The sequence below is a fragment of the Rhincodon typus genome, chromosome 29 (assembly GCF_021869965.1).
Source record: "Rhincodon typus isolate 14 chromosome 29, sRhiTyp1.1, whole genome shotgun sequence".
In the NCBI taxonomy this organism is placed as follows: domain Eukaryota; kingdom Metazoa; phylum Chordata; class Chondrichthyes; order Orectolobiformes; family Rhincodontidae; genus Rhincodon; species Rhincodon typus.
In genome coordinates this window covers 36,337,189-36,349,705 of record NC_063360.1, presented here as the reverse complement: position 1 = coordinate 36,349,705, position 12,517 = coordinate 36,337,189, and the positions used below count along the sequence as shown (strand labels likewise).

Below are 12,517 nucleotides of genomic sequence, written 5' to 3'. Positions count from 1 at the left end.
TCAGAATGTTGATAAGTACAGAAAAAATACTGTCCAGAATTTTATGCCCTCTGCAGGTTGGACTTTTAGTCAGAAAGAAGGCCCAGCCACCATGCCCACTGCACCCAGATTAAGTGCCTGGTTGGAAAGCTCACAGATGACCATCCTACCCTGTACCCAACAGACTGCTCAATGAAGAGTGTCACCATGCCACCAGTGGGCACTCTCAGTGCCAGGCAAGAGAAACTCAGGGCAAACTCTGTCAGGGTTAATTATAGGCTTTCTCAGTTTAAAGGAATTCAGCACCTGATCGAAGGACCCAGCTTTGTGAAATGGGGAGGAGTTTGCAACCCACTCTCCCACTCTCTCTCATCACTTACCTACCCCAGGTCCAATGGTGAGATCCTGAGAGTTGGCTGGGTGCACTACCGGTGGCAGCCACTGGCTCCGAGCGGGGCTGCTGACCAGCAAAGAGTTGCCCAGCCTCCGATTGGTCAGCATCTCGCAGAGAAGAGTACTTTTGCTCCCAGAGTCCTTGTTCCTGGAGAGGGTCTGCCACTGTCCTTTAAGAAGCATGAGTCATATTTAAGCCTTTGGGTCTTCCCAAAAAGAGGTGGCTTGGGCTGCATGCTGGATCTCCAGTCCACCAGCAAACCCTGTCACATCCATTAAATACTGCCCAATGAAGTTGGGTGGGGAAGTGTATTCAAGGCTGCGATTGACAGGTTTTTAATCAGTAAGAGAAATCAAGGGTTATGGGGAAAAGGCAGGAAAGTGGAGTTGAGGATTCTCAGAGCAGCCATGATCTCATTGAATGATGGAGCAAACTCGATGGGCTGAATGGTCTACTTCTGCTCCCATGTCTTATGACTAATGGTCTTATGTGCATCACAGAATTGGCCTTAGGATTGTTAAAACTCCAAATTGAATGTGGGTTTTCTTGTTTGATAACTGGATAACAACAACACAACTTGTGTTTATATACCATTTTAGAATAATAGAATGTCTTAGGGTAACCTGTAGGAGTGTTACAAGCCCCAAAAGGAACTTGTAGGTCAGGTGGCTAAAAGCACAAAGATGTACCTTCAGAGATCGAGTTAAAAAGAAAGAAATTGAGAAAGAAAGCTGTGAATAAAGGAAGGCGGTGGTACAGAGGCTGTATCACTGCTTCAGTGATCCAGAGCCTCTGGAGCTGGGGTTGTAGGTTCAAGTCTTGCCATGGCTGGTGGTGAAATGTGAAATTACTAAAAATCTGGTCTAATGTTGACCACGTAACCATTGTTGATCGTCTTAAAAACCCATCTGGTTCACTAACGTCCTTTAGGGAAGAAAACCTGCCATCTGTATCTGGTCTGACCTACAGGTGACTCCCTCTGGGCAGGTAGAGATAGGCAACAAATTGCTGGCCTAGCCAGTGACACCTACAGCCTGTGAGTGAAATAAATGGAGCGTTGCTGGAATCTGGAAATTTGAATAAAGCTACTGGGAGTCAACTGAAATTGTAAATTGAGTGGGTGCAGGGATAGCAAGAGTGTGAGGGGAGATAGCCAAGTACATTTGAAATAATGTGATATAATGAGATTGAACAGTAGAGTAATCTCGAGGGCCTGGAGTGAGCTTTGCCACTTTCTCATGGCTTGCTGCTTTGCCTTTCTCTTTGAAGATCGACGAGCAGAGTTAGCGAAAAGGTTGACCGCCCAAGGAGAGATCAAACGTTTGAGATAGTTACTAACCAGCTCTCTCCAGAACCACCTTCACCACTGATGATTCTGTGCTATTCTGAGCTGCTTGAAACACAGAGGGGGCAAACCTCGCACTTTCGATCAGGAGACGGGTCTTGCTGTCGGCACAAATGCCAGGGATCTTGAAAGAGCCATTTTCATCGCTGACCGTGACGGTCACATTTGGCTGATCCTCCATCGCTATCCTACTCCGGCTAACGGGGACTCCATTTGCTGAATGCACTGTGCCCAGTAAAAGGTGTTGGTCACAGACACAGCCATTACATTCTTCACTGACGTGTCCCACTGCACACACGTGCTGACAGACTGTAACATAACAGACCCATCGGTTTTATTAATTGCTGTTCTTACAGAAACATAGAAGGTAGGAACAGGAGTAGGCCATTCAGCCCTATGAGCCTGCTCCATCTTTCAATACGATCACAGCTGATCATCCAACTCAGTCTCCTGTTCCTGCTTTCTCCCCTTTGATCCCATTAGGCCTAAGAACTTTGCCTAATAAAGAGGCCTTTGGGTGTGGCACATTGTTTTTCAAAAGTGGAGTCCCAGGTAAATAGGATGATGAAAGTGGTGTTTGGTACGCTTGCCTTTATTGGTAAGTGCACTGAGTACAGGAGTTGGGAGGTCACGTTGCGACTGTACAGGACATTGGTTAGGCCACTTTTGGAATACTGCGTTCAGTTCTAGTCTCCCTCCTATAGAAAGCATGTTGTGAAACTTGGAAGGGTTCAGAAAAGATATACAAGGATATTGCCAGGGTTGGAGGGTTTGGGCTATAGGGACGGGCTGGATAGGCTGGGGTGATTTTGCCTGGAGCATTGGAGGCTGAGGGGTGACCTTATAGAGGTTTATAAAATCATAAGGGGCATGGATAGGGTGAATAGCCAAGGTCTTTTTCCTAGGGTAGGGGAGTCCAAAACTAGAGGGCACAGGTTTAAGGTGAGAGGGGAAAGATTTAAAAGGGATCTGAGGCAGCTTTTTCATGCAGAGGGTAGTGTGTGTATGGAATGAGCTGCCAGAGGAGGTAGTCAAGGCTGGAACACTGGAACAATTACAACATTTAAAAGGTATCAAATGGGTATATGAATGGGAAGGGTTTAGAGGGTCAAGGGCCAAATGCTGGCAAATGGGATTAAAGCAGTTTAGGATATCTGGTTGGCATGGTCGAGACGGACCAAACAGTCTGTTTCAATGCTGTATAACTCTACGACTCTATAAATATATCCAGCTCCTTCTTGAAAATGCAGTGTTTTGCCTCAACCTCACTCTATGGCAGAGAATTCCACAGGCTTCCCAATCTCTTGTGAAGGCATTCTCCCCATCTCAAACTTAAATGGTCTACCGTATATCCTTAGACAGTGACCCCTGTGCTGGTTCTGGACTCCTCCACCATCAAGTACATCCATCCCATGTTTACCTTGTCTAGTCCTGTTAGAACTTTATAGATTTCTATGAGATCCCCCTCATTCATCTAAGCTCCAATGACTATACTCCTAACTGATCCAATCTCTCTTCATATGCCAGATCTGTCAATCCAGCAATCAGTCTGGTAATCATTTCCATCCTCACTGGCCTCACAATCCCAACTCTAAGTGATATAGTTCTGCTATTCCTCAGAATGATGCATACAATAGCATCTTGCCCAGTAACGCTACTTAAAATGGCTGCGTTTGCTGTTACTGTGATGTAAGAAACACAGTCACTACTCACACTGCCAGTGATACCACGGGTGTCGGCTTGTGTCACAGAACAGGAGCAAACAAAAGGATTTACTTTCAAATGTTTTTAAGTCAGTTAAAAGCCAGCGAGTGCAATATTCACACATCCCCACTTCTAACAGCTGCCTCCCAGGTCCCATGCCCTCAGCTCTCTGCCCACCATTCATTAAGTGTGACAGTGGCCAAAGCAGTGAAAGTAAACATTCCTCCCATGTATAACCATCTGTGGCACATGTTATACAGTCGGTGGCACAGTGGTAATGATACTGGGCCATAATCCAGAACTCCAGGCTAATGCACTGGGATATGGGCTTGAATCCCAACATGGCAGAAAAGCCAATATAATGGCAACTACAGTTGCTCTAAAAACAAAACCAATCTGGTACATGAAATGAAGGCAATCTGCCCATCACTGCCTGGTCTGGTCTCAACAATGAGAAATTAGGAATAGGTGATAAATTCTGCCTTGCCACTGATGCTCATATCCTCTGGAAGAACTGAAAAAAAAGGGGGGCATTGATGTCCAGTTCTAAATGGCATAGAGTTCCTGTCATACTGAGGTGGCAGAAGACACACCAATTCAAAACACAAACGTTAAAGATCCACAAACTGCAGACAAGAGTCCAGTATTAATGTGCAAAGAGGAATTTAATTGACAAACAAAAGGAGCCTGATTAGCGGTATAGTCAAGATCCTGATCTGTATTTAATTTGTTAATTTCAGCAGTAAGTACACCTAAAAACGCTTCATTGGTGGTAAAACGCCTTGATGGACCCATTGGGTGTGACCTGTATCATTTTGCACATGCCAAGTCTCAGGGTAGACATGAGGTGATCACCTAGCCCACACACCCTCAAGCACACTATTCCAACTCAATATTTACCAAAATTAAAATTAAAATTAAATTAAATGCTGCAGATGTTGGGAATATGAAATCACAGCAAAGTGCTGGAGAAACTCAGCAGGTTTGGCAGCATCTGTGAGGACAGAAGCATTTCATTTGTTGTTTCCTTCGGCTGCTACCAAATCTGGTGGGGTGAGATGTTTCTCCAGTACTGTGTTTGTATTATGCCGATTCTCGGTATCGAGAGGAAGACAGAGAGGAAGACAGAGAGGAAGACAGACTGATTGAAGGGTAAACTTGAAACAGGCTGAACGTTGGTCACCCTCCATCCCAGTCGTCCTTGAAATAAAAGGTTGTGGGATATTTAATGTCTTCTTGAGAGGTCAGATTTGTTTAACCTCTGAAGAACGAGAGCAGTACTCCTTTGCTATTGATGCTGGGAGCAGCAGTTTACATTACAGATGTTCAGGTTTGTGGAATGGGCTTGACCTACCGTGACCTAACTAGCTCCAAGAGGAGAGACAAAGTGCTACTAACTGAGCCCCGACTGACACAAGAGATTTCCTGAAAAGTGTGTGCGACAGTGCTGTCCTTTTAATGAAGATCGCTGCCTGAGGAATCGAAGAAGATGGTACTTCCCATCAGAGAGAGTGTGAGAGAGTGCCTCTCCTTCTGCTTAAAATTAAAATTACACCTCAGAGCGAGGAGTCACGAGCAGACTCTAATTACAGGGTAGTTCATCCCCACAATAAACACTGTTCAGCCCTGACACTGAGCAATTTGGAAATGTATCCAGCACTGACAGATAACCGACCTCCCCACTTGTTTAAGTTTCAAACTAAAAATGAGAGTGTGAGTGTGGGTGTGTAAGGGTTGTTGGGCTATATATTTATATACCTTGCTAGAAACTTCCACTGCTGATGGTGACAAAGAAAAACTCAACAAAAGATAAATCAAAGACTGAAAGAACTGTGGATGCTGTAAATCAGGAACAAAAACAGAAGTTGCTGGAAAAGCTCAGCAGGTCTGGCAGCATCTATGAAGGAAAAAACAAAGAGTTAACGTTTCGGGTCTGGTGACCCTTCAGGATCTTCAGAACAAACCAGGTGGCACGGTGGCTCAGTGGTTAGCACTGCTGCCTCATGGCACCAGGGACCAGGGTTTGATTCCACCCTCGGGTGACTGTGGAGTTTACACATTCTCCCCGTGTCTGTGCGGGTTTCCTCCGGGTGCTCCGGTTTCCTCCCACAGTCCAAAGATGTGCAGACTAGGTGGATTGGCCATGCTAAGTCATCCATTAGTGTCAGGCCTGTGTAGTTTAGCCAGGGAAAGTGGGGAGGAATGGGGTGGGGTGCTCTTTGGAGGGTCTGTGCAGAATCAATGGGCTGAATGGCCTCTTTCTGCACTGTAGGATTTGTTGTGGGAGTTTCTTTTTCAGAGAGTGATTGCTATCATACAGAAGGAGGGAGCGAGAGTGAGAGCTCAGCCAGTGCTGGAATTCTCCCAATGCCTCACAGAAGTTGCTATCTTCCTCCCATCAGGAGTCCATCGACCAATGGGTCATAATGGAGAGGTTTTGCCAAAATCTTGACATGCCAAAGCTGGCAAAGCCATGTTGCCTGGCACCCCTGCAGTTCCAGCATGACCCAGGGATGGAGTACTTTCCTTTGGAAAATGTAACATTTTCAGGACCAGATTGGTACCTCCCTCTCACCGGAGTCACAGCAAGGTTAAAAAAAAGAGGAGGCCATTCAGCCCATCATGTCTGTACCAACTCATCAAATGAACATTTTAACTTAGCGTTATTCTTCTGCCTTTTCCCCATACCCTTGCACATCGGATGATCATTTTAATAGAAACAAGGCCCTCCAGAATGCCTCCATGGCTAGAGGTGTTGCTATGGAGAATGTGTCAGTTAGATGAGAGACAATTAACTGCCAAGCTTTGTTTAAATTTAAACCAAGAAGGTTGACACAGCACATTGCCCTGAGAAATGACCAGAGAATGGTTGTCACCTGTTTTGTGGAGCTGAAATAGATGAACTCTGTATATGTTCTTACAGTCTGCAAGTAGGGGCCTGTGTATTAATGTATTCAGCTCCTAGTACAAATCTATCAAACTACCCGCCTGACAGAATCTTAAACTGGTTGCCAGTGAAATTCTTGAAGTACTCAGGCAATACCTCTGCCAATTCGAGTTCTTAACAACCAATCAACATTCTCTGCTCAAACACTGTAAAATGATGTTTCCCATTTACTTGTGAATTGTCCTGATGAGTGCAAAATGAAAAGTTTCAACAAAATGTGTCTTTTTACAGCAATACTCCAATTCTGTACCATCAAATGACTCAATTTTTTGATCTTGCTGAGCACCAGTTTACTGCCACATCGCAGCAGGGTCTATACTTTCCAATAATGAACCCTTCAGGACTCTAAATGCACTGGGGAATCCCGAAGGATTGAAAGAGCATGCAGGACTGACCTTGTCGATGTAGTCAGAGTCATACAGCACAGAAACAGACCCTTCAGGCCAACCAGTCCATGCTGAACATAATCCCAAACTAAACTAGTCCCATCTACCAGCTCCTGGCCCATACCCCTCTGAACCTTTCCTACTCATGTACTTATCTAAGTGTCTTTTAAATGTAATTGTGCCCATATCCACCACTTCCTCAGGAAGTTCATTCCAGATGCGAATGACCCTGTGTAAAAACAATTGCCCCTCATGTCTTTTTTAAATCTCTCCTCTCACCTTAAAAAAAATGTGCCCCCTAGTCTCAAAATCCCCCATCCTAGGGAAAAGATGCCAACCATTAACCCTTTCTATACCCCTCATGATTTTATAAACCTCTAAGGTCACTCCTCGACCTCCTATGTTCCAGTGAAAAAAGTCCCTGACTATCCAGCTTCTCCCTATAACTCAAACCCTCTATTCCTGGCAACATCCTATTAAATCTCTTCTGAACTCTCCAGCTTAATAAGATCCTTCCTATAACTGGGGACACAGTATTCCAGAAGTGGCCTCGCCAACATCCTGTACAACCTCAACATAATGTCCCAACTCCTATTGTGAAAGGACTGAGCAATGAAGGCAAGCGTGCTAAACACCTTCTTAACCAGCTTGCCTACATATAACGCAAACTTAAAAGAATCATGTACCTGCACCCCTAGGTCCCTCTGCTCTACAACACTACCCAGTGCCCTGTTTGTAGATGATTTCTTTACCTGCACAAGGAGCGCGGCTGCACTTCTGGACTTCAATCGGCCGGCCAGTGCAGGTCGTCCTTTTTGGGGTTCGGCCACAGCTTCGACGGCGCAGGATGTGACCTGTTCCACACGAGACAGAACACTCGGTCCACGGCCCCCAGTCTGTCCAATGGGCCTCTTCAAAATCAGATGGGGCGGGGAATGAAGTCAGTATATTGTTCCAAAACAGGACTAATAAATTACATCAGGGAGGGAGAGAGGGAGGTGGCTGTTATCAAAGCAGCAAAACAACAACCTGCATTCATGTGACACCTTGAATGTAGTAGAACACCACAGGGCATTTCACAGGAGCAATTATCAGACTAAAATTTGACACTGAGTTGCGTAAAGTGACCAAAAGCTTGGTCAACGAGTTTTAAAGGAGACTTGTAGAGGGAAGGAGTACGATGTTAGAGCCATAGAGTCATTATGGTGCATAAAAAGAGGTCAGTCAGCCCATCAAATTCATGCTGACCCTCTGTACAGCAATTGAATTGATCCCATTGTGCTGCCACTGTGTGGAGGTCTAGGGAAGTCACAGCTTCCGCAATGGGACACCACGCTGCTATAGGCAGAGCCGAGCAGACGTGCAGCTTAGAACCTGTTGCTCTGCGCTCTCAATGTAGTTTGTTTTATTCATTCACGGGATGAGGGTGTCGCTGGCTAGGCAGCATTTATTGCCCATCCCTAATTGCCCAGAGGGCAGTTAAGTCAACCACATTGCTGTGGGTCTGGAGTCACATGTAGGCCAGACCAGGTAAGGATGGCAGAGATAGCAGGAATGGCAGATGCTGGAGAATCTGAGATAACAAGGTGTAGAGCTGGATGAACACAGCAGGCCAAGCAGCATCAGAGGAGCAGGAAAGCTGATGTTTCGGGCCTAGACTTTCTGAAGAAGGGTCTAGGCCCGAAACGTCAGCCTTCGTGCTCGGCCTGCTGTGTTCACCCAGCTCTGCACCTTGTTATCTCAGGTAAGGATGGCAGTTTGACCAAAAGGAGAATTACTGAAACAGGTGTGTTTCTCCCCCCAGCAATTACCATTAACCCATAACTCTGGATTTGTTAAATTAATTCAAATTACACCATTGGCCATAGCAGGATTTGAACCCTGGTCCCCAGAACATTTCCTGGGCTTCTGGATTAATAGTCTAGTGATAATACCACCAGGCCATCACTTCCTCTATTGCAGTCATCAATTGTCATTGCTTCCACCACCATTATAAACAACATACTCAAGGCTGTTCCCACTCACTGCAGAATAAAATCCTCTCATATGCCCTTCTACCTCATGCCCAAAGCCTTAAATCTGTCCTTTCCTCATTTCATCGGCCTCTGACTACAACTTTTCTGTCAGAGTCTGTGTTATCCAAACCTGTCATAGCATGCACATCTCCCTGCTTTACCCTCAGTCTCTTTAACTCCAATTCTAGTTTCTCCAAATCTAACAACAGAGATTGGGGGTGGGGGGGGGGGGGGGGGGGGGGAGGTGGATTATAATGGATAAAGTCAGGAGAGAGAGAGAGACACACACAAAGAGACAAGAAAGAGAAATAGACAATTGGTGGGGAGTTTAACCTGAGAGTCAGGCGAGGGGAGAGGTGAAAGGATTAATTAAGAAAACATACAAAAGAAAATCAGACAATGCTACACCCTGAGGAAGTAGGACGCACAGAGTAAATCCTTTAGACGAGGAGGCATTATTTCTCAGAGAAGATCTTTGGAGGATGGGAAGCTGGATCATCTGATATAATCAAGTATGCGTCAGGCAGATATGTGATTGACAAGGAGACAAGATTATGGGGATAGGTAGGAAAGTACAGTCAAGGCCACAACTGGATCAGCAATAATTGTATTGAATTGTAGACAGGCTTGAGGGGCTGATTGGCCTTCTCCAGCTACTAATTGTGATGTTTGTTAAATCCTGATTTCAGAGCTCAGGCCTGGAGAGAAAGGTTACGATTCTATTTACCTTATGATTAGTTACTTGCACATGAGTCTACAGTGACTTGTGTACAAGACACCCAAAGTCCTGTGCTCCAGAACAGCTATTAATCTTTAACCATAAGAAAATCACCCACCTACTGAATGGCAGAGCAGGTTCAAGGGGTTGAATGGCCTACTCCTGTTCCTATTTCTTATGGTCTACGGTATAAAATAAACCACTCGGTCCCTTCTCAAATCCATATCTACCCATGGTGTATCTACTAGGGTCGACATAGCAAGAACTGGCACAATGGTTCATACTGGGCCTAGGTTACTAATTGCAAATCTTTTTCTCATCCCAGCTTTTACGAAGACAAGTACAGGTGCCTTACAGTCTGAAAAGGGAGGACATCAGAATGCAGTTAGTTAAAAGGTATTGAGGAATGTGAAACCACAGCAGGTAGATGGAGTTAAGGTCCAGAATAAACAGGAACTGTTTTTGTTTCCCCTTTGTTCATTAATGGGATCAGGGCATCACTGGCCAGGCAGCATTTCCCATTCCTAATTGCCCAGAGGGTGGTTAAGAGTCAACCACATTGTTGTGGGTCTGGATTCAGACATAGGCTGGCAGCTTCCTTCCCTAAAGGACATTAGTGAACCAGATGGGTTCTTCCTGACAATCAATGAATTCATTGTTAGATTCTTAATTCCAGATATTTTATGGAAGTCAAATTCCACCATGTGCCATAGCAGGATTTGAACCCAAGTCCCCAGGATGTTACTTGGGTCTCTGGATTAACAGTCCAGTGATAATACCACTAGGCTATCGCCTCCCCACGGTTGAACGGTGGATCAGGCTGGAACAGGAGGCTGTGTGTCAGAGGGGAGCTGTCTGTGGTTTCTCTCTAATGCTGAGATGTCTCGATGGGTGGGTGAGTGAGTGGAGTGTATTTAGCTCTTACCCTGGCAGGGTTCAGTGCTGCAGTCTCGCCGCTCAATGGCCTTTCCCTTGCATTTCGGAGCCATGATGAAGCGGAAACGCATGCTGTTTGTGCAGGTGCGCTGGCGAGCTTGGATCCCCGTATCGCCACATGCGGTCACCGAGCACGAACTCCACGCTGACCAGTTTGACCAATAGGCTTGAACTGAGGACAAGAGTTCACAAACAAGACAGTGAGATCAACATATTCAAGTTCATACATGGCAGCTTCCGCCATTGCACTGTTCAACGTATTTTCCAATCAGCTCCCTCAGAGATGCTACTACATACTTCTGGAGCAGGTGGGACTTGAATCCATGACCCTGGTCCAGAGGTAGGGACATTACCACTGTGCCACAAAAGCCTGTATTGCAATGTTCCATTGTTCCGTGTTTGATTATCGAAGCCTGTTCACTATCGTGTCTCACTGTGCCTGATTAATGAAGCCGAATTTTGAACTCAAAGTAAAGAAGCTGTAGGAAGAGCTGGAAGGCAGAGCTGAAGCATGAAGCAGACATTATAAAGCATTGAGAATAAAACACGATATATGCAGAGAAAGTAGTGTCAACTTTGCATTGAGGTGTGATATAAAATATACACCACCTAGATTTGGTTTGTTATTGTCACATGCACTGAGATACAGTGACAAGTATTGTTTTGCATGCCATCCAGACAAATAATACCTTAAATAAGTACATCAGGGTAATAGAACAGAATGCAAAGTGTAATGTCACAGGCAACATAGAAGGTGCAGAGAAAGATCAACTCTAATATAGGAGAGGTCTGTTGATAAGTCTCACAACGAGGAAGAAGTTGTTCTCGCAGAGCTCCAACCTAGAAAATGTAAAGCTGGAAATGCCATCCTCAGCATATTGTCACACAAAATCTAATTTATTCATTCAATCACAGTCATAGAGTAATAGAGATGTACAGCACGGAAACAGACCCTTCGGTCCAACTCGTCTATGCCGACCACATATCCAGAATAAATCTAGACCCATTTGCCAGCATTCGGCTCATATCCCTCTGAACCCTTACTATTCATGTACCCACCCAGATGCCTTTTCAATGTTGTAATTGTACCCACCTCCACCACTTCCTCTGGCAGTTCCCGCCATACACGCACCACCCTCTGCGTCAAAACATTGCCCCTTAGGTCCCTTTTAAATCCTTCCCCTCTAGTTTTGGACTTCCTCCACCCCACAGAAAAAAAAACTGTCTATTTATCCTATCAACGCCCCTCGATTTTAAGCCTCTATAAGATCACCCCTCAATCTGAGCCTCCAAGGGAAACTACCGAGCCTATTCAGCCTCTCCCTATAGCTCAAACCCTCCAACCATGGCAACATCCTTGTAAATCTTTTCTGATCCTTTTTTCCATTCATGGGATGAGGGCATTGCTGGCTAGGCAGCATTTATTGCCCATCCCTAATTGCCCAGAGGGCAGTTAAGAGTCAACCACATTGCTGTGGGTCTGGAGTCACATGTAGGCCAGACCAGTAAGGATGGCAGTTTCCTTCCCTAAAAGGACATTAGCGAACCAGAGGGGCTTTTCCCAACAATCGAAAAGGGATTCATGGTCATCATTAGACACTTAATTCCAGATATTTATTGAATTCAAATTCCACCATCTGCCATGGTGGGATTTGAACCTAGGTCCACAGAACATTTTCTGGCTCTGCTGGGTTAACAGTCAAGTGATGATACCACTAGGTCAGCACCTCCCCTTTTTTGAGCTAACAACATCTTTCCAATAGCAGGGAGACCAGAACTGAATGCAGAATTCCAAAACTTGCCTAACCAATGTCTTGCACAGCTGCAACATGACCTCCCAACTCCCATACTCCGTGCACTGACCAAGCAAGTGTACCAAACACCTTCACCACTCTGCCTACCTGCGACTCAATTGAATGTTTCAAACACAATATTTAGAATTCATGAATAAAAATAATTGCTTTATTTTAAAAAAAAAAGGCTTAAAGAGAAGAAAACTGCCCACGGGACGAAGCTGGGGGTTTTAGGTCGGGCAGATGAAGAAAGAGAACAAAAAAATGACATTGGAAAGGAATGTTGGTACGAGACCAGGA

At 45.2% G+C, this 12,517-nt stretch overlaps 1 protein-coding gene across 1 annotated transcript in view; it reads right to left on the bottom strand.

Moving 5' to 3' along the window:
* The window catches only part of cilp2 (cartilage intermediate layer protein 2), a 36,956-nt gene that overhangs the window by 13,753 nt on the left and 10,686 nt on the right, over positions 1-12,517 (bottom strand). The window contains exons 4-6 of the mRNA XM_048614119.1: positions 10,414-10,596; positions 7,508-7,666; positions 1,713-2,027 (exon numbers count right to left, since the gene is read on the bottom strand). Of these exons, the coding sequence (XP_048470076.1) occupies positions 1,713-2,027; positions 7,508-7,666; positions 10,414-10,596 (657 nt within the window). The remainder of the gene's footprint in view (positions 1-1,712; positions 2,028-7,507; positions 7,667-10,413; positions 10,597-12,517) is intronic.